Consider the following 27980-nt stretch of genomic DNA (forward strand, 5'->3'; position numbering starts at 1 on the left):
TTGTTGTGGTGGTGGTTGTTGTTGTTTTAAGGTAGCAATATACAGCTGAGCTGAACTAGCCCTGGCTGCTCCTTTCAAATTTATCTCATATGGTGCAACAAAAAGGGAGCTGGAGTGTTGACTTGGAAAACGTTTTATCGCACACCACGTTGACTGGAATGGTAGTTTGCTTTTTTCAAAATACCGGTAGCTATAAATAACGTGGCAATCCTACACATGCTTACCTGGGAGTAAGCCCTATGAAATAAAAGTATTTTCTATCGATGGACTTAACCGTCCAGGGGTCCTTTACCTTTACCTTACCTTTACACACATATGATTGCACTGTAAACCCTTTGACTCTACACTCACCCCTCTAGGCATAAACATTGCTGTACTCTTAATCTTTGTGTTTCTTGAAGCCTTACTGCTTTCAGAATATCCCACTAGCCCATGTGAATTTAGGATTCATTTAGTATTTGGTCAGAGGAATAAACATTGCCTTGCTTTCAGAGCTGCGTTAAGAGGTAAATTGAATTCATCAATATTGGAATGCCTCTGGGAACTGCCTATAATTCATCTGCTAATTCAAATGCATGTTTTTCAAGACTACAGCCATCTATCTGAAGAAGCACCTATGGCTGCAGGTAGGGATGGCGGATGAATTTGTTCTGCTCATGTTTAAATGTGAACTTAATTAATTTGTGCTTTCTGAACCAATATACGACCAGAAATGTAGCGCTCCAATGAAATTTGCACTTGATGCTATTTTCCAACCAAAAACTGCATGCACACATGCATTCACACACACTGATATACTAGGGGAAAGTGTGCACAAAAACATGTATATTAGTTAAAAGAACATATTAAAATGCATTATATTAGAGGAAATTGCTTGCAAAAATGTATGCAGGAAGAAAACTGCACAGAAAAAATTATATGAATTTTCATGCAAACTTTTTTAAAAAATGAATGTTTGCAAAGTGTTGACAAAACTTGGTGAAACTGAAATTGACAAATTCATCCATCCTGAACTGCAGAACTGTTTTTTTAAAAATATGTCATATAGAAAAAGAAAGAAACCCCCTCCTCCTTACTGCACATGGTTTGGAGCAGAGTGTAAAACCTGGCTCACATTAAGGTTTTCAAAGCTCCTAATCTCCAATTATTTTATCTTACTGTGTCTCCGTGTGGCATCCTTCTCTCCTACATTGTCACCAATCTCAAGCTTTGGGAGAAAATAATTACCTCAAAAATTCATTTTAAAAAATATGATAAATAAATGAATATTGTTAACATATTCTGAATTCTTTGAAATTCCTAATATCAGATTTAACACTCATTATGCAGTTTCTACATGTTTCTTAAGCTTCTGCAGGCAACATTTTCTAGACTGTATGCAGAGGAAAGCAAATTCCATGGAGACACTGTCCCACTCTCCATTTGGGATTTCTCCCACTAACTTTAGCAGGGCACAACAGTAAGGGCAGAGCAGTGCTCATGGACTCCTCTGTCCTTTTCAAATTTTGTTTAGGGGGGACTGGGAAGCCTTCCCCCAATCTGCCCCCAACACATCCCTTTTTGGCCCTTACCAGTATCAGATCTCCATCAATGGTAGGACAAGCACTACGGAGGTCTCTGCAGCAGCAGGGAGGCATCCATTGTTGGATCTCTCTCTCTCTCTTTCCATCCTTACAGAAGGAGATCAAACACTTATTATGGCCCTTGGGATGCCATCCCATGAACCACTGGATTGCATTTCCAGGGATGCTTCACATATTTTATTTTATTACATATCTATCCTGCTGTTCCATACCATTCTACTTTTCCAAGATAGAAAGCAACAATAAAGATAAAATACAAGATAAAGCAAGAGGTGAAAAGTGTGTAGAAATAAAAAGGTCTTTGCTGGATGTCAGAGGAAGACCGCTAGAAAGGGAAGGCTACATGAGGTTCCCTGTGAAGGCATTCCAGAGCCTGGGTGCGGCTACCCAAAAACACCATCTCCCAACTCCTTGCCAACCATGCTTCTTTAGACATCAGCCCTGCATGAAGGCAAATATATTTTGCAAAATGAAAATGGCTATGTACATGTTGTGCTTCACTGCATCTGCAATCATTTCCAATGCATGCAGAGCTGGCCCAAGACATTTTGCAAAGGATGTGATGATGCTTCCCCTTCATGTATATAAGCTGGTTGCACTGGTAGCTGAATCAGTGTTGGTGATGGAAAGGCATCCTCCAGTGCACTCGAGGGAAGCAGGATGCATGACAGGCCTGTGGCACATAGGGGAATGGCCAGGGTTCAATATGAATGGTTGTGGAAGAGGAGGTAGCAGCAAAAGGCCTCACTGAACCTAATGGACCTGCACACATGTACATTACACTGAAAAATGGTACATACACAGCTACTGCAACATTGCATTTGCAGTTTCTATGAGTAGGATCTAACGTATGTAACATGACAAGCAAACCTCTCAAGATCAGGTGCAGCTACCGAATTCCCACATTTCTTTTAGCTGGGGATATTTACACAACTGCATTCCAAAAGCCATTCTATTACTATTTATTAGCATCCCTCAATGAATCAATTTGCTCTCCATCCTACCAGCAATCTAGAATATCTTGCTAACTTTGGATACTTAAGTTATTCTGTAGTATTATTTTTTACACCATGTTATACACACATACAGTTTTGTGCAGTAGCCACCACAATGTTCATTTGAAAGAAGAGGAGGGGGTTAGGGTTGTATTTTCAGCAGAAGCAACAAAGCAGTATTTTGACGTCGTTGGTTTGTATCACATGAACCTCTTCTGGGGTGATGCTTGTTTTGGAATAATCACTCACAAAATGATCATTTTGGCTTACGAGTCCCAGAAATGCACACCATTAGCTCATCAGAAACTCTTTCCAAGCAGCGCACTATTATTAACATTTCATTAAAACAAGCAATCAAGCTGTAAATAACAGGAGACTTTTTAATGACTTGTGTACAATAATTCATTCTCTTAGTCTCTCCAAACTGTTTGTAAAAAATGAAGCAGCCACTTCTGAAGCTTAATCTTTGAAAGTTGGAGGGGTGGGGGCTGTTCTAAGAATTCACTCTCTCTCTCACACACACACACACACACACATTTTAAACGCACTTGTTCAGCCTATGGGGAAATGAGTCAGAGAATTTCCTTTTTTTATAAAGGTAAAAAGATCAGTTCTGTACAGCTCTGTAATAATTGTCTTCCAATATGCTCAGTCACCTACACCCTTTAATTAAACCTTACAATACTCTGGAGGAACTAAGACAAGGATCTCCTCGAAATTTACAAAAGGGTAAATTGAGACTTGGAGAGATTAAGACCCTAATCCTAAACATACCACTTGATTGGCACTTACAAATTCACATGACCATCTTTTAGGTGATGTTTGTACAGTGAAGCCGCTGTGAGATTACTTTTGTCAAAATGGTGACTATAGCCATGTGAATGCCCTGAAGATGAGAAGATGGGAAGATTCTGATACCACACCTGATACTCCAGGTGAGGGGTGCCACTTCTTGATTCAGTTATAATGGTTGCTGCTTAACTGTTTTCTGCTTCAAGGAGCAGCATTCAAGAATGTTGTTTCCTGCCACTTTGGCTTCTGTCTGTTGCAAAGAGGGCTCTGGTTTTTCATGCAGGAAGAGCACATTGGTGAACAAAATGTCAAACGTACTTTTAAAACAACAATTCTGTGCCTGCATATAGAGAGAACAACCTTATCCATTGCTCAGCTCACAATGAATATGTTTTTAAAAGGAGATTGATAACATACGGCAGACTTGCTCCCATTCCTTCCTGCTCATCCCAAGTCATGTAACCATATTAAAAATGGTACAGTGGTACCTAGGGTTACATACGTTTCAGGTTACATACGCTTCAGGTTACAGACTCCGCTAACCCAGAAATAGTACTTCGGGTTAAGCTCTTTGCTTCAGGATGAGAACAGAAATCGGGCTCCAGCGGCGCAGCGGCAGCAGGAGGCCCCATTAGCTAAAGTGGTGCTTCAGGCTAAGAACAGTTTCAGGTTAAGAACAGACCTCCAGAACGAATTAAGTACTTAACCCGAGGTACCACTGTATAGGTATGTGGATCTTATATTCAAAGCATACTCACAATCCCATCAGCCCTAGCAAACATGGCCAATGGCCAAGGGTGGTGGGAGTTATACTTCAGCTACATCTGGAGGGTGAAAGAGTGCCCATACCAGCCCTACAAGCAGTGGTAGACATGGCACCTCAAATTTCAGTGGCACCCTGTGTGATGCTAAATTCTGGCATCCCCCCCCCCACGTCCCTCACCTTCTATTGGTCTTTTGTGGTGCCTGCTGCAGTGCCCCAGAAGCTCTGCACCCAGTGTGACTGAACGAGTTGTACTCCCCTAGTTCTGCCTTTACTACAGGAGGGGGCTGACCACCCATTCTAACTTGAGTCAAAATTTACTCCCAGTGCCTAATAGAGCAAGTTATTATTATTCATTGACATAAAGGGAATTGTAATAGAAGTAATTCCCATTACTGCTTTCAGAAATGAATGGCATAAAGCTCTTTTACCTGGTAGATTGCCAGATCTAAATGCAGCTATACCTCACTCTGATCTGGGGAACAAAATGATGTGGATTATAAAATGAGTCATTACTTCAGCATAAGGATTCTTGGACCAATCAGCTGTATAATGCCTTGCCTTTCATTCTGCACATGTAACGTATGTATAAGTGAAGCTTCCTAAAGGAAGCTGAACTCTCTGTGCCTGTTCATGGGAAGCTGCATTCCTCAAGATGTTAACTCAATCTGTGCAATACATTATATAATTACGAAAAGTAGGCCAGAAATTATATCCACTATTCTGAGCACTGCGCAGGCCTTTGTCTTTGGGGATTTAGCAAATGGAAAGCAGCACAAAAACATGCAGTTTTTTCAAAAGTTGGACTATTGCAGACTCTGGGTTTTTCTGGTACTGGAATATTTCAGGAGTTCAGCAATGTCAAAGCCATGTTTGGAATTAATGTCAGGCTTGCCTGGCAGCAGAGTAACAGAAGTCTTACTGAAAGACTGCACAAAAATAACTGATAGAGTGATGTGCTCACCAATGCTTCCTAAGAAAACCGGGGTTTTGCTTTTTTATATTTGAGTATGTAGACCTAATTGCTACAGCAGGTATTCAGATACAACACAACCTGCTGCATATCTTTCAACATACATGCATTTACACAAACCATTGCTAGCTCCTACCTTAGCATTAATTTTTATTATACATTTGTCACATTTATAGGATTTACCGGTATATTAGAAACATGAATAACTAGGATTTAATTTTTTGAACAACAACAACAACAACAACAACAACAACAACAACAACAACTAATAATAATAATAATAATAATAATAATAATAATAATAATAATAATAATAATAATAATAATATTTATTACAGTCCCAGACCAGGGATTGTTTTTGAGCGAATTCTAGAATAGTAGCTATGTTTGTCTCTATTGGGACGCGGGTGGCGCTGTGGGTTAAACCACAGAGCCTAGGACGTGCAGATCAGAAGGTCGGCGGTTTGAATCCCCGCAACGGGGTGAGCTCCCGTTGCTCGGTCCCTGCTCCTGCCAACCTAGCAGTTCAAAAGCACGTCAAAGTGCAAGGAGATAAATGGATACTGCTCTGGCAGGAAGGTAAACGGCGTTTCTGTGCGCTGCTCTGGTTCGCCAGAAGTGGCTTAGTCCTGCTGGCCACATGACCTGGAAGCTGTACGCTGGCTCCCACGGCCAATAAAGCGAGATGAGCGCTGCAACCCCAGAGTTGGCCACGACTGGACCTAATGGTCAGGGGTCCCTTTATCTTTACCTTGTCCCTATCAGCAAAAAGATAAAGAAGGTTATGACACCATTGACTCTAATGGGTAGGATGTATGGCAGCCAATGTCTGCGGTGTCGGTTTTGCCGATTCTCCATAAAGGTAACTCAAAAATGTTGAGGGTTTTTTTGGGTGGGTTTTTTTTTTTTTTTTTTTTTTGCAATTTCAACAACTTTTTGATGTATGGAATACAGCAACCCTACCAATGGGACTTACTCCCAAATAATTATTCTGTAGAACAGCAGCATAGGATCTCCTGCATGCAAAATGCTGTCACATGGAGACTCCTTAAAACTACATTCATGTCACAACTGCTCTGTTCAGTAAGTTACCCATGTACAGTAGCCTGCCATGTATATTAGGTGCCATGCAGTTTCCACCACTGTTTCCACCCACACACAGGAATGCTCTGCTTTACAGCAACTGGTCCACACAGTGTGCCATTGACTTGCCACACAGAACAGGTAATGAGTCGTTATCTTATTTGAATGATCATTTTTAGCCTATAGCAGCTCCTAGCTAATAAAGACTATGGGTGAATTCCAATATACAGCAGCCACAAAATAAAGCCTTTATGCAAACATGTTATGCAATAGCATCATTAATTCAATTTGGTTCAAATTTTAAAACAACCCTACCTAATTCATACTTCCCAGAACAAAACATGAGCTGAAGCACTAGCTGCCCTTCAGAATTCATAGTTCCATGAATTTTGTGATGCAGTTGTCCAACAAAATAATGTGTAGAACAATGCATATACTGGGGGGAAATGTGCATAAAAATACATGTGTTACTTAAAATGCTTATTTAACATGCATATATTATTTAAAATTACCTACAAAAAGCATTGCATTAGAGAAAATTGCATACCCAAATGTGTATATTAGGAGAAATTCACACTAAAATGCCCACAAATTCTCATGGGGACTTAAAAAGAAACCCAGGCCATTGCAGAAATGTGTAGAATTGAACTTAAGACTAGACAAATAAGAAACTGAGCGAAACTGAAATTGACAGATTCATCTACTCCTACCTATGATATTCAGCTCGTGTTCCTTCTGTAGGTAGACAAATGACCCCTTACTGAAGACCAGACATCTCAAAACGACTGTGCCTTGCACACAAAGGGGGAAAGATAGTTCTCCAAAGCAGACCACGCTCTGTTAACTTTAAGAGCTAGAGGACAGAATTGAGGCAGCCTCTGTATATCCAGCACACCTTCCTGTCCTCCTGCTGCTATGTTTATTCCAAATTTATTATTACATGAGTCTCTGAACTGAGAGATTTCATTAACTTAAAAGCAACACATAGCTACACATAAGACAGTTTGGCACACAGACCTTCAGCAGAATCTCATTAAAGACACAATCTTGATTTGTGAATAATTTATACTGACATCATCACCTAAAATTATTAATTGTATGGCTCTAATTTCAAGATCTAACCTAATGCAGTGGGGGTGGGTGGGACTTTTTTAAAGAGGGTATGTAAGTTCAGAAGACTTCTGCTCCAATCTGAACAAGCTGTGCATAGCTGGGCAGCACGTGAATTTAAATAGCCTGAGTGCAAATTCAAAATGATTTTTTAAAAAAAATATATAATAATTAAATTTCTTTACTGCTCTTTAGCTGAAGATCACAGGGTGGTTTACAATAGAAAAACGCAAAAATACATTACTTAATAACAATACTCCCCAGTGTTCTTATTTACAATAGGATATATCCATTTTTAGCTCTATATAATACAGGGCAAAAGAATAAAGAAACAGCCTTCCTTCTAATACTAATCCAAGACCTATTTAGAATAAAAGCATTTGTATATCACTTGCTCCTTGCTGAAAGTGTTTTACCTTTATCTTATTTACTACAACAAACCTGAAACACAAGACAGTATTATTTTTGCTATTAATAGTTTATAAAAGTATTAACAGTATACAAAATTATAGGGGGGAAAACTTTTTCATAAACTCCCGTAACTTTATAGTATTCTGAACCAGCTCAAGATTACTGATTTACTATAAAACAAATGACAGCCGATTTTAGAGAAAGTGTTTTTGGTTACTCTATTTAATATTTGGCAATGGACGTACAGGACCTGCAACAAAATGTCGCATTATGTGGTGTAGGAGCATCTCTTTATCAGTAATTTATTAAGATTTTTCATAATCTGTAACAGTGAATCAGGATAGAAAAGAAGAATAAGAGTGACAAGCAACAGACCAACTTTACCAGCAGTGCAGAAGGTGGGGGTAGCTCTTTTTCTCATATATATATATATATATGTAGGTTTTGGTGTCTTCGGGTGTCTTCCCGTGTAAGAGTTGGGGTGTCTAGGCGACGTTTCGACGAGGTCTCACTCGTCATCTTCAGGCTGGTGCTTTCGGCTTCTTGTTACTGGAACAGAGCAGGATCTCAGTGTTTGAGTTCCTATAAATACTGTTGAGGGGGTGTGGTGTATAGCCTCCAACGTTCTGGGCAGAGAGGAAGTTCCCAGGTTCCTCTCTGCCCAGAACGTTGGAGGCTATACACCACACCCCCTCAACAGTATTTATAGGAACTCAAACACTGAGATCCTGCTCTGTTCCAGTAACAAGAAGCCGAAAGCACCAGCCTGAAGATGACGAGTGAGACCTCGTCGAAACGTCGCCTAGACACCCCAACTCTTACACGGGAAGACACCCGAAGACACCAAAACCTACATTCCTGTACCCGTGAAAATCTACGAAAGCAAATATATATATATATATATATATATGCAGGTTTTGGTGTCTTCGGGTGTCTTCCCGTGTAAGAGTTGGGGTGTCTAGGCGACGTTTCGACGAGGTCTCACTCGTCATCTTCAGGCTGGTGCTTTCGGCTTCTTGTTACTGGAACAGAGCAGGATCTCAGTGTTTGAGTTCCTATAAATACTGTTGAGGGGGTGTGGTGTATAGCCTCCAACGTTCTGGGCAGAGAGGAAGTTCCCAGGATAGTGTGCCTTTTCTTCTTTTGTTCATTAATTACTTGAGGGATATCTTGAGTGATTTCTTGAGTGATATTCTGAGTACCACTTAGGAGGGTCATTAGGTGTGGATTAGTTGCTAAAGCTTTCGTGTCTTGACCTCTTGAGCTTGTGAAGAGTTTTTTTTCTGAGAAGATGGTTGTACTGCAAATAGTTGTGCTCTGGCTTGGCTTCGTGTATAGGGGCGAGCTGTGGTTTTGTGCCCTGTGCCAGCCAGATCTGTGTAGGGATTGCAGGGGGGTGCAGCATCCGGAGGTGCCACTATGGTTTGGCTACTGGATGGTGTCTGTAATTTATCTGTGGAGAGGGTCTGGGTTTGGGTCTGGTGTGGTTGATTGGAGATGGCGTTCTGTGTGCCTCTGGTTCTGGTGTCGGTTTTTGTGGGGAGGGCTAATTTCCAGATGTCTGGCAGGCGGGACGTGTCGTCACGCTTGTTCATGTTGTGAGGGTGTTTCTCTATCTCGATGGCTTCCATGATTATTCTCTTGTGGTGATGTTCCATGTTAAAGAGCAATTTGGAATCTGCAAAATTAATTTCGTGTCCTGTTTCTTTCATGTGTTGGTAAAGAGAGGAAGTTTTTTCTTCTTTTTTGACGGCATTCTTGTGTTCTGCGATACGTGCATTTATTCGTCTGTTTGTTTGTCCAATGTACGTGGCTGGGCAGACTTTGCAGGGTATTTCATAGACCCCTTGGTTTTCTAACTGGATTTTATCTTTGGGGTTTCTGAGGATATTGGCTATTTTTTGGTTGGTGCAAAAGGCTGTTTTGATATTGTGTTTATGGAGGATTTTGCTAATTTTATCTGTAGTGCCCTTGATATAAGGAAGGAGGGCCATGCCATTGTTTTCTTCTGTGTCTTGGTTTTTGGGGGGTGTTTCTTTTTGGATTAGCTTCGTAACCCTGTTTTGCTGGTATCCGTTGGCGATTAACACATTTGAGAGATTCTGTAACTCAGTTGTCAAGTGGTCTTTGTCAGCCAGGCGTTTGGTTCTGGAGATGAGAGTCTTGGCTACGGAGTTTATTTGTGCAGGGTGGTGGTGTGATTGTGCATGTAAGTAGCGGTTGGTGTGTGTTTTTTTCCGGTAGATAGTGTGTCCTAGGGAGCCATCAGGTTTTTTGTAGATTAGGACGTCAAGGAAGGGAAGTTGGTTGTTGGCTTCTATTTCCATAGTGAATTGTATTTTGGGGTGTAGGCTGTTGAGATGTGTGAGGAAGCTATCTAGTTTTTCCTTCCCGTGTGGCCAAATTACAAAGGTGTCGTCAACATATCTGAGCCAAAGTTTGGGTTTGTGTTCTGACTTGTCTAAAGCATTGGTTTCAAAGTGTTCCATGTACAGATTTGCGATGACCGGAGAGAGGGGTGATCCCATAGGTGCTCCTTCTATCTGTTTGTATCTTTGTCCATTGTGGATGAAGTACGTGTTGGTTAGGCAGTGGTTGGTCAGGTCCAGGATGTATTCGGGGGGATTGTATTTGTTTTGAATGGCTGTCAAGGCTTCATTAATGGGCACTTGTGTGAAGAGAGATACAACATCGAAGCTCACAAGTAGGTCATCGGGATGTAGGTTTTGCTTCTTTATTGTTTCTATGAACTGGAAGGAGTTTGTAACGTGTGAAGCGATAGATTCTGCATAGGGCTGAAGTTGCTTAGCGAGAAATTTAGCGAGATTTTGTAGAGGTGAGCCTATGGAGCTGACTATTGGTCTGAGTGGTGTTCCTTCTTTGTGTATCTTGGGGAGACCGTAGAGTTTGGGGCATCTGGATGATTTTTCTCTGGGGATGATTCTTAGCTGGATTTCTTCACTGATAGGAGAGGCTTTTATTTTGGATTTGGTGGTTTTTTCCAGATAGGTGGTGGGATCTGTTTTTATAGGTTGGTAGGTAGGGTCTTGGAGTAGATTTGATAGTTTTGCTTGGTAGTCCGATGTGTTCATCACAACAGTGGCATTACCTTTGTCTGCTGGGAGAATGATTATGTTGTTGTCTTTCCTCAGGTTTGTGAGTGCTTTCCGTTCTTCTTTGTGTAAATTGCTTCTGGGTGGTTTGCTGGAGCAGAGGATGTTGGTGACTTCAAGTCTGATTTTATTGGCTTCATCTGGGTTGATTTTGGTTAGGCTAGCTTCGACTCCGCATATGATGTTTTCCGTGGGGATGCGTCTCGGGGCGACTGCAAAGTTGAAACCTTTGGAGAGTACTTTGGTTTCAGTTGAGGTGAGGATCCTGTCTGATATGTTATGTACTGTTTGTTTCATGGGTTGTTGTGGAGGGTGGCTGGGCTTCTGGCGTTTCTCTAGGTTGTTGTGGAGGGTGGCTGGGCTTCTTTGGTTTCTTCTGTGTCTTGGTTTTTGGGGGGTGTTTCTTTTTGGATTAGCTTCGTAACCCTGTTTTGCTGGTATCCGTTGGCGATTAACACATTTGAGAGATTCTGTAACTCAGTTGTCAAGTGGTCTTTGTCAGCCAGGCGTTTGGTTCTGGAGATGAGAGTCTTGGCTACGGAGTTTATTTGTGCAGGGTGGTGGTGTGATTGTGCATGTAAGTAGCGGTTGGTGTGTGTTTTTTTCCGGTAGATAGTGTGTCCTAGGGAGCCATCAGGTTTTTTGTAGATTAGGACGTCAAGGAAGGGAAGTTGGTTGTTGGCTTCTATGTTGCAGCATCCGGAGGTGCCACTATGGTTTGGTTACTGGATGGTGTCTGTAATTTATCTGTGGAGAGGGTCTGGGTTTGGGTCTGGTGTGGTTGATTGGATGCTGCACCCCCCTGCAATCCCTACACAGATCTGGCTGGCACAGGGCACAAAACCACAGCTCGCCCCTATACACGAAGCCAAGCCAGAGCACAACTATTTGCAGTACAACCATCTTCTCAGAAAAAAAACTCTTCACAAGCTCAAGAGGTCAAGACACGAAAGCTTTAGCAACTAATCCACACCTAATGACCCTCCTAAGTGGTACTCAGAATATCACTCAAGAAATCACTCAAGATATCCCTCAAGTAATTAATGAACAAAAGAAGAAAAGGCACACTATCCTGGGAACTTCCTCTCTGCCCAGAACGTTGGAGGCTATACACCACACCCCCTCAACAGTATTTATAGGAACTCAAACACTGAGATCCTGCTCTGTTCCAGTAACAAGAAGCCGAAAGCACCAGCCTGAAGATGACGAGTGAGACCTCGTCGAAACGTCGCCTAGACACCCCAACTCTTACACGGGAAGACACCCGAAGACACCAAAACCTGCATTCCTGTACCCGTGAAAATCTACGAAAGCAAATATCTCACCTCTACGGGGAGGAAACCTTCCAGCTGACAAGAACCTACGAGAAACTAGAAATCCGAAGAGCCACCATCTTATGTGATCTCTTGTTCCTACGCAACTGCCGAGACAACAACTTAATTCCCACATGCTTCCAACTTAAATTCCACTCTAAAACCCCAGCTACCGAAAGGATCCTGAAACGAACTGAACTATCCCTAATCAGAAACGAACTACATAAGAAAAGATACCTACTAAACCAAACCAACAAAGATCTGCTCACTCTTCACCTCAAACTCTGTAACAAAATCCACCCTGCACTCTGGGACAAATGCAAACAACTAGCCGTTTGGAGAGCTGAAACTGAGTCCTCTTACAAGACAGACACACACACCAACAAACTCCACAAACTAGAGAAACGCCAGAAGCCCAGCCACCCTCCACAACAACCCATGAAACAAACAGTACATAACATATCAGACAGGATCCTCACCTCAACTGAAACCAAAGTACTCTCCAAAGGTTTCAACTTTGCAGTCGCCCCGAGACGCATCCCCATGGAAAACATCATATGCGGAGTCGAAGCTAGCCTAACCAAAATCAACCCAGATGAAGCCAATAAAATCAGACTTGAAGTCACCAACATCCTCTGCTCCAGCAAACCACCCAGAAGCAATTTACACAAAGAAGAACGGAAAGCACTCACAAACCTGAGGAAAGACAACAACATAATCATTCTCCCAGCAGACAAAGGTAATGCCACTGTTGTGATGAACACATCGGACTACCAAGCAAAACTATCAAATCTACTCCAAGACCCTACCTACCAACCTATAAAAACAGATCCCACCACCTATCTGGAAAAAACCACCAAATCCAAAATAAAAGCCTCTCCTATCAGTGAAGAAATCCAGCTAAGAATCATCCCCAGAGAAAAATCATCCAGATGCCCCAAACTCTACGGTCTCCCCAAGATACACAAAGAAGGAACACCACTCAGACCAATAGTCAGCTCCATAGGCTCACCTCTACAAAATCTCGCTAAATTTCTCGCTAAGCAACTTCAGCCCTATGCAGAATCTATCGCTTCACACGTTACAAACTCCTTCCAGTTCATAGAAACAATAAAGAAGCAAAACCTACATCCCGATGACCTACTTGTGAGCTTCGATGTTGTATCTCTCTTCACACAAGTGCCCATTAATGAAGCCTTGACAGCCATTCAAAACAAATACAATCCCCCCGAATACATCCTGGACCTGACCAACCACTGCCTAACCAACACGTACTTCATCCACAATGGACAAAGATACAAACAGATAGAAGGAGCACCTATGGGATCACCCCTCTCTCCGGTCATCGCAAATCTGTACATGGAACACTTTGAAACCAATGCTTTAGACAAGTCAGAACACAAACCCAAACTTTGGCTCAGATATGTTGACGACACCTTTGTAATTTGGCCACACGGGAAGGAAAAACTAGATAGCTTCCTCACACATCTCAACAGCCTACACCCCAAAATACAATTCACTATGGAAATAGAAGCCAACAACCAACTTCCCTTCCTTGACGTCCTAATCTACAAAAAACCTGATGGCTCCCTAGGACACACTATCTACCGGAAAAAAACACACACCAACCGCTACTTACATGCACAATCACACCACCACCCTGCACAAATAAACTCCGTAGCCAAGACTCTCATCTCCAGAACCAAACGCCTGGCTGACAAAGACCACTTGACAACTGAGTTACAGAATCTCTCAAATGTGTTAATCGCCAACGGATACCAGCAAAACAGGGTTACGAAGCTAATCCAAAAAGAAACACCCCCCAAAAACCAAGACACAGAAGAAAACAATGGCATGGCCCTCCTTCCTTATATCAAGGGCACTACAGATAAAATTAGCAAAATCCTCCATAAACACAATATCAAAACAGCCTTTTGCACCAACCAAAAAATAGCCAATATCCTCAGAAACCCCAAAGATAAAATCCAGTTAGAAAACCAAGGGGTCTATGAAATACCCTGCAAAGTCTGCCCAGCCACGTACATTGGACAAACAAACAGACGAATAAATGCACGTATCGCAGAACACAAGAATGCCGTCAAAAAAGAAGAAAAAACTTCCTCTCTTTACCAACACATGAAAGAAACAGGACACGAAATTAATTTTGCAGATTCCAAATTGCTCTTTAACATGGAACATCACCACAAGAGAATAATCATGGAAGCCATCGAGATAGAGAAACACCCTCACAACATGAACAAGCGTGACGACACGTCCCGCCTGCCAGACATCTGGAAATTAGCCCTCCCCACAAAAACCGACACCAGAACCAGAGGCACACAGAACGCCATCTCCAATCAACCACACCAGACCCAAACCCAGACCCTCTCCACAGATAAATTACAGACACCATCCAGTAGCCAAACCATAGTGGCACCTCCGGATGCTGCACCCCCCTGCAATCCCTACACAGATCTGGCTGGCACAGGGCACAAAACCACAGCTCGCCCCTATACACGAAGCCAAGCCAGAGCACAACTATTTGCAGTACAACCATCTTCTCAGAAAAAAAACTCTTCACAAGCTCAAGAGGTCAAGACACGAAAGCTTTAGCAACTAATCCACACCTAATGACCCTCCTAAGTGGTACTCAGAATATCACTCAAGAAATCACTCAAGATATCCCTCAAGTAATTAATGAACAAAAGAAGAAAAGGCACACTATCCTGGGAACTTCCTCTCTGCCCAGAACGTTGGAGGCTATACACCACACCCCCTCAACAGTATTTATAGGAACTCAAACACTGAGATCCTGCTCTGTTCCAGTAACAAGAAGCCGAAAGCACCAGCCTGAAGATGACGAGTGAGACCTCGTCGAAACGTCGCCTAGACACCCCAACTCTTACACGGGAAGACACCCGAAGACACCAAAACCTGCATATATATATATATATATATATATTTGCTTTCGTAGATTTTCACGGGTACAGGAATGTAGGTTTTGGTGTCTTCGGGTGTCTTCCCGTGTAAGAGTTGGGGTGTCTAGGCGACGTTTCGACGAGGTCTCACTCGTCATCTTCAGGCTGGTGCTTTCGGCTTCTTGTTACTGGAACAGAGCAGGATCTCAGTGTTTGAGTTCCTATAAATACTGTTGAGGGGGTGTGGTGTATAGCCTCCAACGTTCTGGGCAGAGAGGAACCTGGGAACTTCCTCTCTGCCCAGAACGTTGGAGGCTATACACCACACCCCCTCAACAGTATTTATAGGAACTCAAACACTGAGATCCTGCTCTGTTCCAGTAACAAGAAGCCGAAAGCACCAGCCTGAAGATGACGAGTGAGACCTCGTCGAAACGTCGCCTAGACACCCCAACTCTTACACGGGAAGACACCCGAAGACACCAAAACCTACATATATATATATATATATATATGTAGGTTTTGGTGTCTTCGGGTGTCTTCCCGTGTAAGAGTTGGGGTGTCTAGGCGACGTTTCGACGAGGTCTCACTCGTCATCTTCAGGCTGGTGCTTTCGGCTTCTTGTTACTGGAACAGAGCAGGGTCTCAGTGTTTGAGTTCCTATAAATACTGTTGAGGGGGTGTGGTGCAGAGAGGAAGTTCCCAGGTTATTGTGCCTTTTCTTCTTTTGTTCCTTAATTACTTGGGGGATATCTTGAGTGATATCTTGAGTGATATTCTGAGTACCACTTAGGTGGGTCATTAAGTGTGGATTAGTTGCTATAGCTTTCGTGTCTTGACCTTTTGAGCTTGTGAAGAGATTTTTCTGAGAAGATGGCTGTACTGCACTTAGTTGTGCTCTGGCTTGGCTTCGTGTATAGGGGCGAGCTGTGGTTTTGTGCCCTGTGCCAGCCAGATCTGTGTAGGGATTGCAGGGGGGTGCAGCATCCGGAGGTGCCACTATGGTTTGGCTACCGGATGGAGTCTGTAATTTATCTGTGGAGAGGGTCTGGGTTTGGGTCTGGTGCGGTTGATAGGTGATGGCGTTCTGTGTGCCTCTGGTTCTGGTGTCGGTTTTTGTGGGGAGGGCTAATTTCCAGATGTCTGGCAGGCGGGACGTGTCGTCACGCTTGTTCATGTTGTGAGGGTGTTTCTCTATCTCGATGGCTTCCATGATTATTCTCTTGTGGTGATGTTCCATGTTAAAGAGCAATTTGGAATCTGCAAAATTAATTTCGTGTCCTGTTTCTTTCATGTGTTGGAAAAGAGTTAATGACCCACCTAAGTGGTACTCAGAATATCACTCAAGATATCACTCAAGATATCCCCCAAGTAATTAAGGAACAAAAGAAGAAAAGGCACAATAACCTGGGAACTTCCTCTCTGCACCACACCCCCTCAACAGTATTTATAGGAACTCAAACACTGAGACCCTGCTCTGTTCCAGTAACAAGAAGCCGAAAGCACCAGCCTGAAGATGACGAGTGAGACCTCGTCGAAACGTCGCCTAGACACCCCAACTCTTACACGGGAAGACACCCGAAGACACCAAAACCTACATTCCTGTACCCGTGAAAATCTACGAAAGCATATATATATATATATATATATATATATATATATATATATATATATATATATATATATTCCTTCTCATTACAGTGGTGCCCTGCAAGATGAAAAACTCACTAGACGAAAGAGTTTTCCATTTTTTGAGTCATTCCGCAAGAGGAATTTCCCTATGGGCTTGCTTCGCAAGACGAAACGTCTTGCGAGTTCTTGCGAGTTTGTTTCCTTTTTCTTAAAGCCGCTAATAGCCGTGCTTCGCAAGACAAAAAAACCGCAAGACGAAGAGACTCGCAGAACGGATTAATTTCGTCTTGCGAGGCACCACTGTAGTTCCATTGAGAAGGAAAATCAATATGTCAGCCTCCAGGCAAGTGTTCTAGTCTTGCCATTCTGGGAGTTTGTAAGGAAAATGGGAGAGCTTCCTTCAGTCTCCACTGTAATCAGGGCCAACCTTACCATTAGGCGGTGTGAGATGGCTGACTCAGGCAGCTAGGGTTTTTTTGTGCCATAAAGATGTACCAAAGATGTAGAAAGCCACTTGTGAGATTTTCTGCCTCAACTTGGCTGGCTCAGGGTTTTATGCTCCTTGACTTGAGGGTGGTGGTGGTGGCGGTGGCGGCGGTGAGTGCTATTCACTACCCTGCCACATGCAGCCAGTTATCTCGGACAAGTCCTCCCAGTCTTTCCACGCAGGCTGGCTGGGGGAATGGGACAACGTTCAAGAGTGGAACTCCCTCTCTGAGGGTAGACCTCCTTCTCCATCCATAGATGGAGACTTGGATGAAGGAGATCAGCATGGACCACAGGATTGTACCCTGAATTAGAACAAAAGCTTGGTTTTTTAGATAAATAAACCCTGTAATTTTAATGGGAGATTATTTTTAGGCAGTCAAAAGTTTTATGACATTGGTCATTGCTGAATTATTTCTACTGTAATTTTTAAAAGCAGGAAATAATCCTCAGGTTTAAACATTTCTGCTGTAGTATTACATATACTCTGTCCTTAGCAGCTGTTAGTGTTTGTTCTCTCTCTCTCTCTCTCTCTCTCTCTCTCTCTCTATATATATATATATATATATATACACATATACATATGTATATTCCTTCTACTATTTGTTCATGCTGTGTGTGGTCAGTACAATGTTTGAGTGACTTGAATATAATAATAAATTATGATCATGATGATATCTCTGCGTCTGTTTGGACATATGTTCAAAGAAGTATGAAATGACCAAGATTTCTTTTGATATTACAACACCACCCCCATTTTTTCATTTCCTTTCCTCTGGAGAGCTTTTGTCTTGCCTGCAAAATTCTCATCTGCTTCACACCTTGCCATTACAATAGGCACAGCATTAGGGGGTAGACTGTACTTCAAAAAGCTTGTCTCATTATTACTACTTAATAAGAGGAGAAGTAAATAAATGTTCCAGCAAAAACAAAATCCCCACAGACAGAAAACGATTGTCTTTACCTGAATAAGAAATGATTTCTTTTCTTCTCTGCGGAGGGTGATCTTTTGAGGACAACAAAAATCTCTTGCAAATCTGTGGGAGCAAAAAATATTGTTTACTTGCTGGCTTGATACCATTTGAGATATGATGCTCATTTGTTTTTTTAAAAAATGAATAATACCACCTTACATCATTTTACCATTTGGAAGCTTTCATGTATTAAATAATAATCTCAGGTTGAATATGTGTAAATAAACTATATATCATAAAGACACCAGGGTTTAGAGGATTCTGGCACACAGTTTAACACCCCTAAATCATAACAATAAGTAGATACAATCATGATGCACTCGCCTGGCAGCAAACCCACTTACTCAACGCAGAACAGGTCCTACACCAAATGGTGCCCTAGGTGAGGAGCATCTTCAGCACCCCATCTTTGGAATCCAGCTCTCATCAGCCCCAGCCAGCATGGCCAGTAGTCATTGATTGCTTGCAAACTGCCTTGAAGATGGTTTGGCATTTGTTTCTTTTACAATCCTATCCAACAACACCTGGAAGACCACAGGTTCCCTATTCCTGATGCAGAAGAAGCTGGTTTACATGTACGACCTGGCCCAACTCTTCATCCAATTTCTCAAAACTTTCAAAAGTCAAAGTGCATGTAAAAATGGATCCTCTCGCTATATCAAATGTTAACAGACTCATTATTTCTCCGTCTAAGATTCATTTCATCAGTCTCTTTTAATTATAGCATTATATATCATATTATCAACCAGTTCCATTTCAAATATGTCTTCCTCTCCAGTTATCATTACCTTTAGTAACTTTCCTCCTCAGGAAAACTATTTTAAATTAGGAACATTAACTCACACTATTTTATCTTTTCTTGCACATAATGTTCTTAGATGTGAATTCACATACATAGAAGTTGTTCTCAAGTCTGTTGTTTGGTGAGAGTAAAATAATACATGACTGGACATTGGGTGAATGTCAGGGTGGGTGTTTGGAGCAGGTCAGCAATAACTCACAAGGTGTCGGTGAAGTTAACTCTTTATTCAAAGAAACTAAACAGATCAGGCCCTGGGATCACAGCAACTCTTCCCAGTAGATCTTGTCCCAATGACGGATGTTGCAAGGATTTAAGGTCCCCACCTTCCCACAGCTCTCTAAGTCTCCTCCTCCCCTAGGTCCTCCCAAAGCAATAGGAGACCCCAATGTTTTGTCTGTCTCTGCTCCACCCTCTTCATACCTTTGTATGTGCATGGGAGATCAGGGGGGAGAGGAGCTAGTCACAACAGGAGCTTCTTCATCAGCCTTCCCCATCTCTGTCCTCTGGTCCCCCTCCTCTCCTGCCTCTGATTCTGGACTGCTCTTGGTCCCAGCCTTTTCCTGCTCACTAAACCCTGTCACCTCTTCAGCTTCCAACATCTCCTCTGCTCAGTCTGCCCCCTCTTTTCCCTCTGAGCACTCAGCATCATCTCACTACCAATCTCCTGGCTCTGAGCCTTCATCCCTTGGGGGTTCCCCAGCTGGTGCCTCCCACCACTCCTCTAAATCCAGCCAGTCCCTGACATCGGATTGGCTATGAAGTACGCCTTGCAGAATCAGCAGCATGGCAGCAAAACTGCAAGGGAATCTGCTGTATTCAAACTCCCATGGAAACAGAACTCTCCCACTTCACAGCAATTCCCTTTCTGAGCTCCATCTAGTCATGCTTACATCTTGTTTAACTTTGCCAATCTAAAAATAAATCAGCATGAAAAAAGCATTAGATTTTTCATTTAGATTTTTGAATGCTTTTTCTCTCAGAGATAATATCCCTTGTCTGGAATTAAATGGCAGATTCTTCCCCATGTATGCTATGAATAAAGGAGCTGTGGTTCTTTCATCCTTGTGGCCAGTCTCATTTTTGGTTTATAGTTCTTTATAGGAAGCTTGTAGCTCTGTTTCTACCCCACCCACCCCCCAAATCAGCAAAGCATAATGTTCAAGCAACCCTTTCACATGTAAGGAGACATTTCCACCTGTTTTGATGTGCTGGAAGTGGGCACTTTTTAAAATACTGCTGCTAGACTGTGATGAATTGTGTTACATAATCTGTATTTTCCAGGAGTTTTACAGAGACCTCAATAGCTGTTCACCTCAATTTGACACAAAATATGCTTTTCGTAGAGGTGAAATGAAGGCTTTGCAGCCTTTATTTACTTTCCTGAAGCTGTTGAGATGTATTACACCATTCTAAGTTATTCAAATGGTGTTTCCTTCATGCAAAGAATTTTTCCTTAGACATTCACCTAGTATGCATATAGCAGACTAAGGACAGTTCTTTGCTGGGTGCTCTCTTGGTTTGGCAATATGCCAAAATGTAAATTAGTACTTAAATATTATGCATAATTCACTAAATACAGTGCAATTGTGTACATGTCAATTCAGAAATAAGGAGAGCACTTCCATTCTTAAAAGCAGTTTTGTCCAGAGAGAGAAACACATACATAGATACTGTATAGGAGAGAGAGGTGCTTATTTATATGAACCAATATAGTTTTATGTTAAATACAGTAATGGGCAGGCCAAACACCAATGGATACAAACTGAGATAAAATGGAATTCTTTCACATTAATTCCACATCAGCATGATCTCTGCAAGCAAGGTGTCATTAACTGCCTCTCTCTCTGTCAGACCACTTCATTTTAATTTGCATAAATTGGGATTTAGCGATGGCGCCCCCTATTCAGTAGCAATAATTAAAAAGCATTAAAAATGATCCCAGGCATGCAAATGGAGCAAAACATACATGCTTCAATCTGGAGCTCACTTTGCTCATGTAACAGCTGGAATACTGGCCCATGCAGCTCCCCTCCCCATTAACGTCAATGAAGGCAGCAGGCCAGCTTGTGCAAAGAACTGCCTGTGAAACCTCTTTTGAAATTAACATGGGCAGCTTGTGAAGACAAGCAGAGCTTCTGTATGTTCATGCAACATTAAGAAACTGCTAGATCAGTGGTTCCCAAACTTTGCTCCCTGCTTGAAAATTGCTGAGGCCACTTAATGATTTTTTTCCTGCCTATTGTAGCAATTGTAATGCACTGTGCTAGATGCTGAATGCTTTTAAGACATCTTTTGCCAGACACACTATGGACCTCCTGAATGAAGTTCACCGGCCACCAGTGCTCTGTAAACCACAGTTTGGGCACCCTACTGGTAGAAAAAAGAGAGGATATGATGATCCTCTAATTGTATTTTTTTAAACTATTATAAAGAGTTAAAGGACCACTTTTTCTACACAAACATATGTTTGAAGTGATTGAAGTTTGTGGCTGAAGGCAGCTGAACAAGTCTTCTCTGGCTGTATAAATAGTGAGTCTCTTCCTTTGCAAGGCAACAGTTGCCTTCACAGTCTCTTCTATGCATTTTTGATAGGCATTTACCTGACAGCTGCAGTGGAGGAAATAATGGGCTCTTGGAGATTCAGATTGGGCTCATAACCCAGAAGAATTTTGTGGAACTTGTACCTGCTAAGTTTCCTCTGTGGGGACCTAAGCCATATTTATTTTTCTGGAACAGGAATACAGTATATATATTCCAAATAAAACACAGTTATTGTGAAAATGACAATTCCTTCCTTCATCTTATCTCAAGAGTTGCTTGTGCTTATCAAAGGAAACTATTGATGACCCTTGAAATGCCTTTAAGAAGGTTTAACACAGGATAAAGTTCACAATTAAGTAGCACAGCATAAATAGTGAGGAAAGTAGGGGTAGGAAATCTTTAAGATTACATTCTGCTTAGAAGAGTATAAGGGGCATACCTTTCCCCTCAAGTGAAGGGATTTCTAGAATCATAGAATTGTTGGAAGGGACCCTGCGGGTCATCTAGTCCAACCCCCTGCAATGCAGGAATATGCAGCTGTCCCATCCAGGGATAAGACCTGCTGCAACCTTGGCATTACCAGCACCATGCTGTACCAACTGAGCTGCCCAGACTATTCTGTGTGTTTCTGTAAAAGGGAACAACTTGGACAAATGGCAGGTTTTTATAAAGAGGAACAGATAGTGAAGGGTGATGTTAGGAGGGGTGCACTATAAGCTATATGCAACTTATTCCAGGGATAGCGCCTTTTAGTACTCAGAAGGACTTCTCCATCCCTAAGAAATTGATTCAGATAGCTGCTTCAGCTTCTGAAACTCACAAAAAGTATTATTCAAGACTTCAGCTAATATTCCATATGCTACACTGATTTTATAAGACTACTGGCATTCATAGAACGAAGAGTATTCTTGTAGCTCTTAGCTGCAGTTCTTACTGCATATTTTATGGACTGGATCCCTTTCTTAATATTTCATCACTATAATTAAATTAAGTTCATTTTAAGATGAAGATTCATGACTGAAATGTAAAGGAATTATCTAATTTAATGCTGACTACATTCCTTCCTAGTTTCTTGCAAAAATCTAAAGAACAAGTCTTGGCTGCCTGCTGAATTTCACAGTAAACAAATCAATGTGCAACTTCATCTTGCAAAAACTCTGAAATTCTGCTTATTGCATTGATCAGAGAATGAGAGTCAAGAGCTACATAGGAGCTTATCCTATTACAGTGTCTTCCATAATTTATTCCATGTACAATGGAGAGGTGATCAAATTTCACGTGTGTTTACTTTCTGGAAGACAACCACCTGCCTATTTGAAAGAGCAGCAGAGTACAAATATGGTTCAGAGTAATGTGTTTATCTCCTTGACACTTGAATCTTTAAAATCTCATTGTTGTCACTGCGTTGTACCATGCACATTGGATTTATAAGAAACAGTAATAACCTCATTCAAACATGAGGCAAATTATGTTGCTTGAGAGATTATACTATATGCATAAACATCTTACATTGTTTACATATGCTTAAAACTTCCACATAACTCCTAGTGCCATTAAAAGTGTTGACAGAGCCTCCAAAAATAAATGGAAATGGTTGCTAATTGGGGTATGATCGCCTATTTTGACTCTGGACCAGATGAATGTCAGATTAGATGAGATGCCCAAAATGTATGAACACAATTCACCATGAACATTTTAAAACTGAGAAACAAATGTAGGAGACCTGATTGGGATCAAAGGCCACAGTGCAATGGAGGGAGAGGAAAATGGCTTTTCAAACTTTCACTTGTGCAACTTCCTAATGAAGCAGGCGTCTTTTCCCAGTGGAGGAAACAACAGCTTTGGGAGCCCTCTAAATTTGCCAATCACCGTCCCACCCCATGTATGCAGCTTCACTACTATCACTTGTTATTTATTTATTTATTTAAATGGTATATCCTTTTCATGGCTCTTCCATGTCACACCTAGTTTTCGTTGAGATGCTGGCAGAGCAATTTCATGCACATTGACTCAGAAGCACGTTTTACTTTGAGCTCTCCCACCACTCCTGCCGCCCCATTAAGTGTGTATTATAGCCTAATCCTGAATTGGAGCTGTTCCGCTTTGGACTTGGGTAGGGGATTTATGATTGCATGTTCTTAATCATCACCACCTCCCCATATAGAAAACTGGATGGCAGAAGGGAATGCTCAATCTCCTTTCCTTACTGACACCTAGTTTCCTATGAGGAAGTACATTTTTTGTATGGAGAATCATACAAGTGGTGTAATTCAGAGACCCGTCAGTGAGCAATGGAGTGGAACAACACAGTTGTGTCCCTATCCCTGCATCTTTTATCTCTTCAGGAGAGAAGAAATTGGGGTGGGTGGGCTTGAGCACACAAACCACAGTGAAGGAAAGGTGGTAACAGCTGCTTCCCCCTCCTCCCCACTTTAAAAATCTGAATCTGTCCATAGCTGCTTTACCAGACAGAAGACTGCCTTCACAAAAAGAGAATAATGGGACTTCAAGCAATGCATAATTCCACTGTTTGTCACACTTATTTCGAAAGGGTTTTTCCATAGAAAGGTGGTTTGAGGATTTTATCCTCTAATGGAACTTCCTCAAAATTTCCTTACAAGTAGTACTTTAGGTACAATTAGCACTTTAAGTACATACTCCGTCAGGGTGCTTTCATTTTGCACGAAAGCGTTATTCTAACCATCATATTCTATGCAGACAAAAATACCTGTTTTCTTCGATAAAATATGCTGACTTTTTAAACCCGCCCCAACAGCAATGAAAACTGCCTCTTGTTTTACTCTGTGGAATACCTTGTAAATGGGGGGGGGGGTGTCCAGTCTTAACCTATTGTATGGTTTGTTACTGTAGTTCATGACATAAGTAACAGGACTGGCATAACTTTAAATATTACAGGAGACCCCCCCATTATGAATTTGCTTGACATCCGTACCAGTCTGATCTCAAAATGTGTCCTGGAAGGCATTCAGGAATTTCTTCACACCTTGTAAAGGTCAGCACATGTGAATCAAATTGCCAGTAAAATCTGTTCAACACCTGAATGGATGCAATCAATATAATGGTGAGATGATTTTAAGACTGGAGACAGACAATGCAGTCTATAGGAATTTTAACTTGCTGTTGGGTGTTTTGATTATTTTATGCTTGGATTTGCTGATTCGTTTGCATTTTATATTTTGGTTTTATGGTTCTCTGTGTCAGGGTTGACCCATGCATAAGGTGAGGCAAGGTGACTGCCTCAGGTGGCAGGGTCCACCTGGAGCAGTAGATCCCAATGTTGATGTTTCTTTGCCCCTGCTTGCTCCTGGTGTAGCTCTTCCATAACCCTTTCTTCCCTGATGGGGAAGGGAGTACCATTTTCGGATCTGCCTCAGGTATCAAAATGTCTTTGGATGGTCCTGCCCATGATGGCAAGCTGACCAGTAGTAACTGTGTGGGGGACACAGAAAATCAGAGGTGGGGCTGGGGACTTACCAATATCACAAATATTCCTCATCAGGAAGGAAGCTGAATTTATTTGAAGGGAGTCAAACATACCAAAGCCAGCCAACTGTGTTTTATACTATAAAGGCAGAATATTCAGGGAGTGAATGAAATAATGTGGACACAGAGGAAAGTCTTTAGACAAACATACCTCAGTGTACAGTACACAACCAAGCTAACATCCATCTTGCATCAGGTTGGCACCAGCAGCAAGAAGCTTCTCTTGGTTTTACTGCTGTTTGGGGAGATTCCCCTCCCAACTTCTGGGTTGGGTTGGTCTGCTGGTTGGTGGTAATGCATTTAATATTAGTTTCTCTACTCCACTTTCGCCTATTCCTCATTAATTTCCACATCATTTGCTTTGTTTGTGTACCTGATCAGGAGCTTCTCACTGCAAGCTGTTTTTGTTGGAGGAGAGCAAATCTCAGCAGGGAAACTACAGGAAATGCCCCACATTCCTTTCACTGATTGCTTAGTATCAGGGATTAAGCATCCTTAGCAACCTTGCTGCTTGCCAGAACCTTAAACAGTTACATCCACATTTTGCTTTCTAACTTTCTTTGTAAATGCCCAGTTGACTTACTTTCTTTAAACATTTAAACCAAGTGGGGGGGGCGGCGGCTTGGGGCCTGGTTCATGCATAACCCTGTACCATCTTCTTGACAGCCCTGCCTGGCATCTCCAAGAAGGGCTGGGAAAGACTGAAACTCTGAAGAGTTAGTGTAGAAAATACTGAACTACATGGACTTATGGTCTGACAATTAAAACACAATTTTATAAAATATGATCAGAACGAGAGCAAATGCAAATTATTAAAAAGCTGGAATGAATTGCATAGCAGTTATCTAGACTGTCTAATTACCAAATCACCTGCAGGATAAAAAGGGTCATTACTGTCCTCCTAAAACAACACAAGGCTGGCACTAGGCAAGTCTCTCGGAAAAGCATTCCATATTTGCAAAACTAGAATGGAAGATGCACTCTACCAAACCCTCAGTTACTGCCTGAGAAGAGCAAGTTTGAAGCACAGTTCATCTTACAGAAGAAGGGGCAGAAAGGCTGGAAAGGGGAAACCTTTTTCCTCAATAAATCAAGCCCAGACTATTTAGGACTTTACAGTCCTAGAAGTTAAGTTATATCTGGATCTAACAGCTAACTAGTGTAGATGACATAAAATTTGTTCCCTATGTCCAATTCACATCTGAAGGCATGCCACTGAATTCTGCACCTGTTGATACTGTCATACAATTTTCTGGAACCTTGAGCAGTTACCACAAAATGGAAGATGGACACAAGAGCCTTATCTGTAGCCAGTACAGATATAAATGAAAAAAAACACTCCTGGTTCCTGACTATAAACACAACCTGCACAGCAGACCCAGATTGAGGTCTTCTGAACCCAGTCTTTCAAAAGGGGCATGAGCCCATCTGAAACAAGCAAATACATGTCCCTAAGGTCAATTGTACCCTAAATATCATTATCTCCATTCTATTTTGATTAAGCATCAGTCTGCTTGCCCTTATCCAGCCCACAACCTTCAAACATTGGTTAAGAGACTCAGCAGCTGTTCCTGGAATGGTGGAAAGGAAACAAAGTAGGGTGTCATTAGTATATTGATGACAATGAACTCCAAATCTAGCAGTTTCCTTTAAAAAATAAAGCAGGTTGTAATCTGCAATATAAACCCCAGAAAGAAATTGCCTAAACCTACCTGCTGAGGATGCTCTTCAGTGACATGGTCAAAGATTATGTCCAAGTGGAATGGAGAAACTACAAGGCTATGCCATGAATTCCTAACTCTAACAGACAATCAAACAGAATCTGATGGGCAATGCTACCAAATACATAGGTCTAGGATAAGGATGAGAAACATGTGATTTTCCAGATGTTGTTGGAATACAACTTCTATCATCCCTGACCTTTGGTCATGCCAGCTGAGGGTGATGTGAGCTGGTGTACAACACCACCTAGATCAGGGTTTCCCAAACTTGGGTCTCCAGCTGTTTTTAGACTACAATTTCCATCATCCTTGACCACTGGTCCTGCTAGCTAAGGATGATGGGAATTGTAGTCCATCCTTGGCCTAGGGGAGCATTGTTATGCTTTCCTTGTTCAACTTCCAGTTGCAGCCCAGCAACATTTGGTGGGCACCCCATTTATTAAACCCAGACAACAGATTGTCTACCAGCATGACTTCATTTCCACACCCTGAAACCTGACTGAAACGTGTTGCGTAAACCATAGCAGTAACATTTGTTTTGGACTTACATCATGCTTTGTATTCCTGTCCGTTCCTTGCAGCCCCTTCCAGGTAGAAATGAAGCGTTGCTGGGCTCTGCTCTGCTTGGGAAGCCAGTGAGTCCCCACGGCATCCTTGATCATCACACGCTCTTTCACTCCAATGCAAAAGATTTTTACCTGGCACCTCTTGACCACACCTCCAGAGAGATACTTCTTGTCACAGGCACTGTTTTCCGAACAGTGTGAGCTACTGTGGGTCTTGCTGTTAATGAGGTCTGCTGCTTGAACAGACATGGCTTTGTTCTCTTCCTTGGGTGTTGAAAGGCTGCTTAAAAAGCCGCTGCTATTCAAAACTTTCATTCCTCAGAAAACGTTTCCCAACTGTGGAGTTCTGTTAAATCCCAAACCATGAAAGTGAATATGAAATGTAAAAGCCCTGGGTTGCAGCCTTATTATGCTGTTCCAGGAAGACCCTTCAGATCCTGAAATGTTCTCGATTTCATCTGCTCACTTGCAGTCTGGCCTCTTTGTTCAGCGGCTATCAAGTAACTGAAAATTGACCTCTGGTTTCAAAGTAGCTCTTTTAGTTCACATAAAAGCAACACGTCCTTAAAACAAGGTGTCCCAGACTAGATGCTGCATTGTTTCAGCCCCAAACTCCTGAATCCGAATAGTTTTAATGATCCTCAGAACCTGTAATGTACAAAAAATATTTGTAAAAAATCCAGAGCAACTGATAAGAGTA

The 27980-nt window shown here is 41.9% G+C and overlaps 1 protein-coding gene across 1 annotated transcript in view; it reads right to left on the reverse strand.

Annotated features, from left to right (window-relative positions):
• LOC308586369 ((E2-independent) E3 ubiquitin-conjugating enzyme FATS) overlaps nt 1-27629 on the reverse strand; it is a 150160-nt gene extending 122531 nt beyond the window's left edge. Inside the window, exons 1-2 of the mRNA XM_081192881.1 lie at nt 27263-27629; nt 18137-18209 (exon numbers count right to left, since the gene is read on the reverse strand). Of these exons, the coding sequence (XP_081049007.1) occupies nt 18137-18209; nt 27263-27595 (406 nt within the window). The 5' untranslated portion in view covers nt 27596-27629. The remainder of the gene's footprint in view (nt 1-18136; nt 18210-27262) is intronic.
• Nucleotides 27630-27980: the final 351 nt, after the last annotated feature.

This window comes from Podarcis bocagei, assembly GCF_964188305.1.
Source record: "Podarcis bocagei genome assembly, chromosome: 4".
NCBI lineage: Eukaryota > Metazoa > Chordata > Lepidosauria > Squamata > Lacertidae > Podarcis > Podarcis bocagei.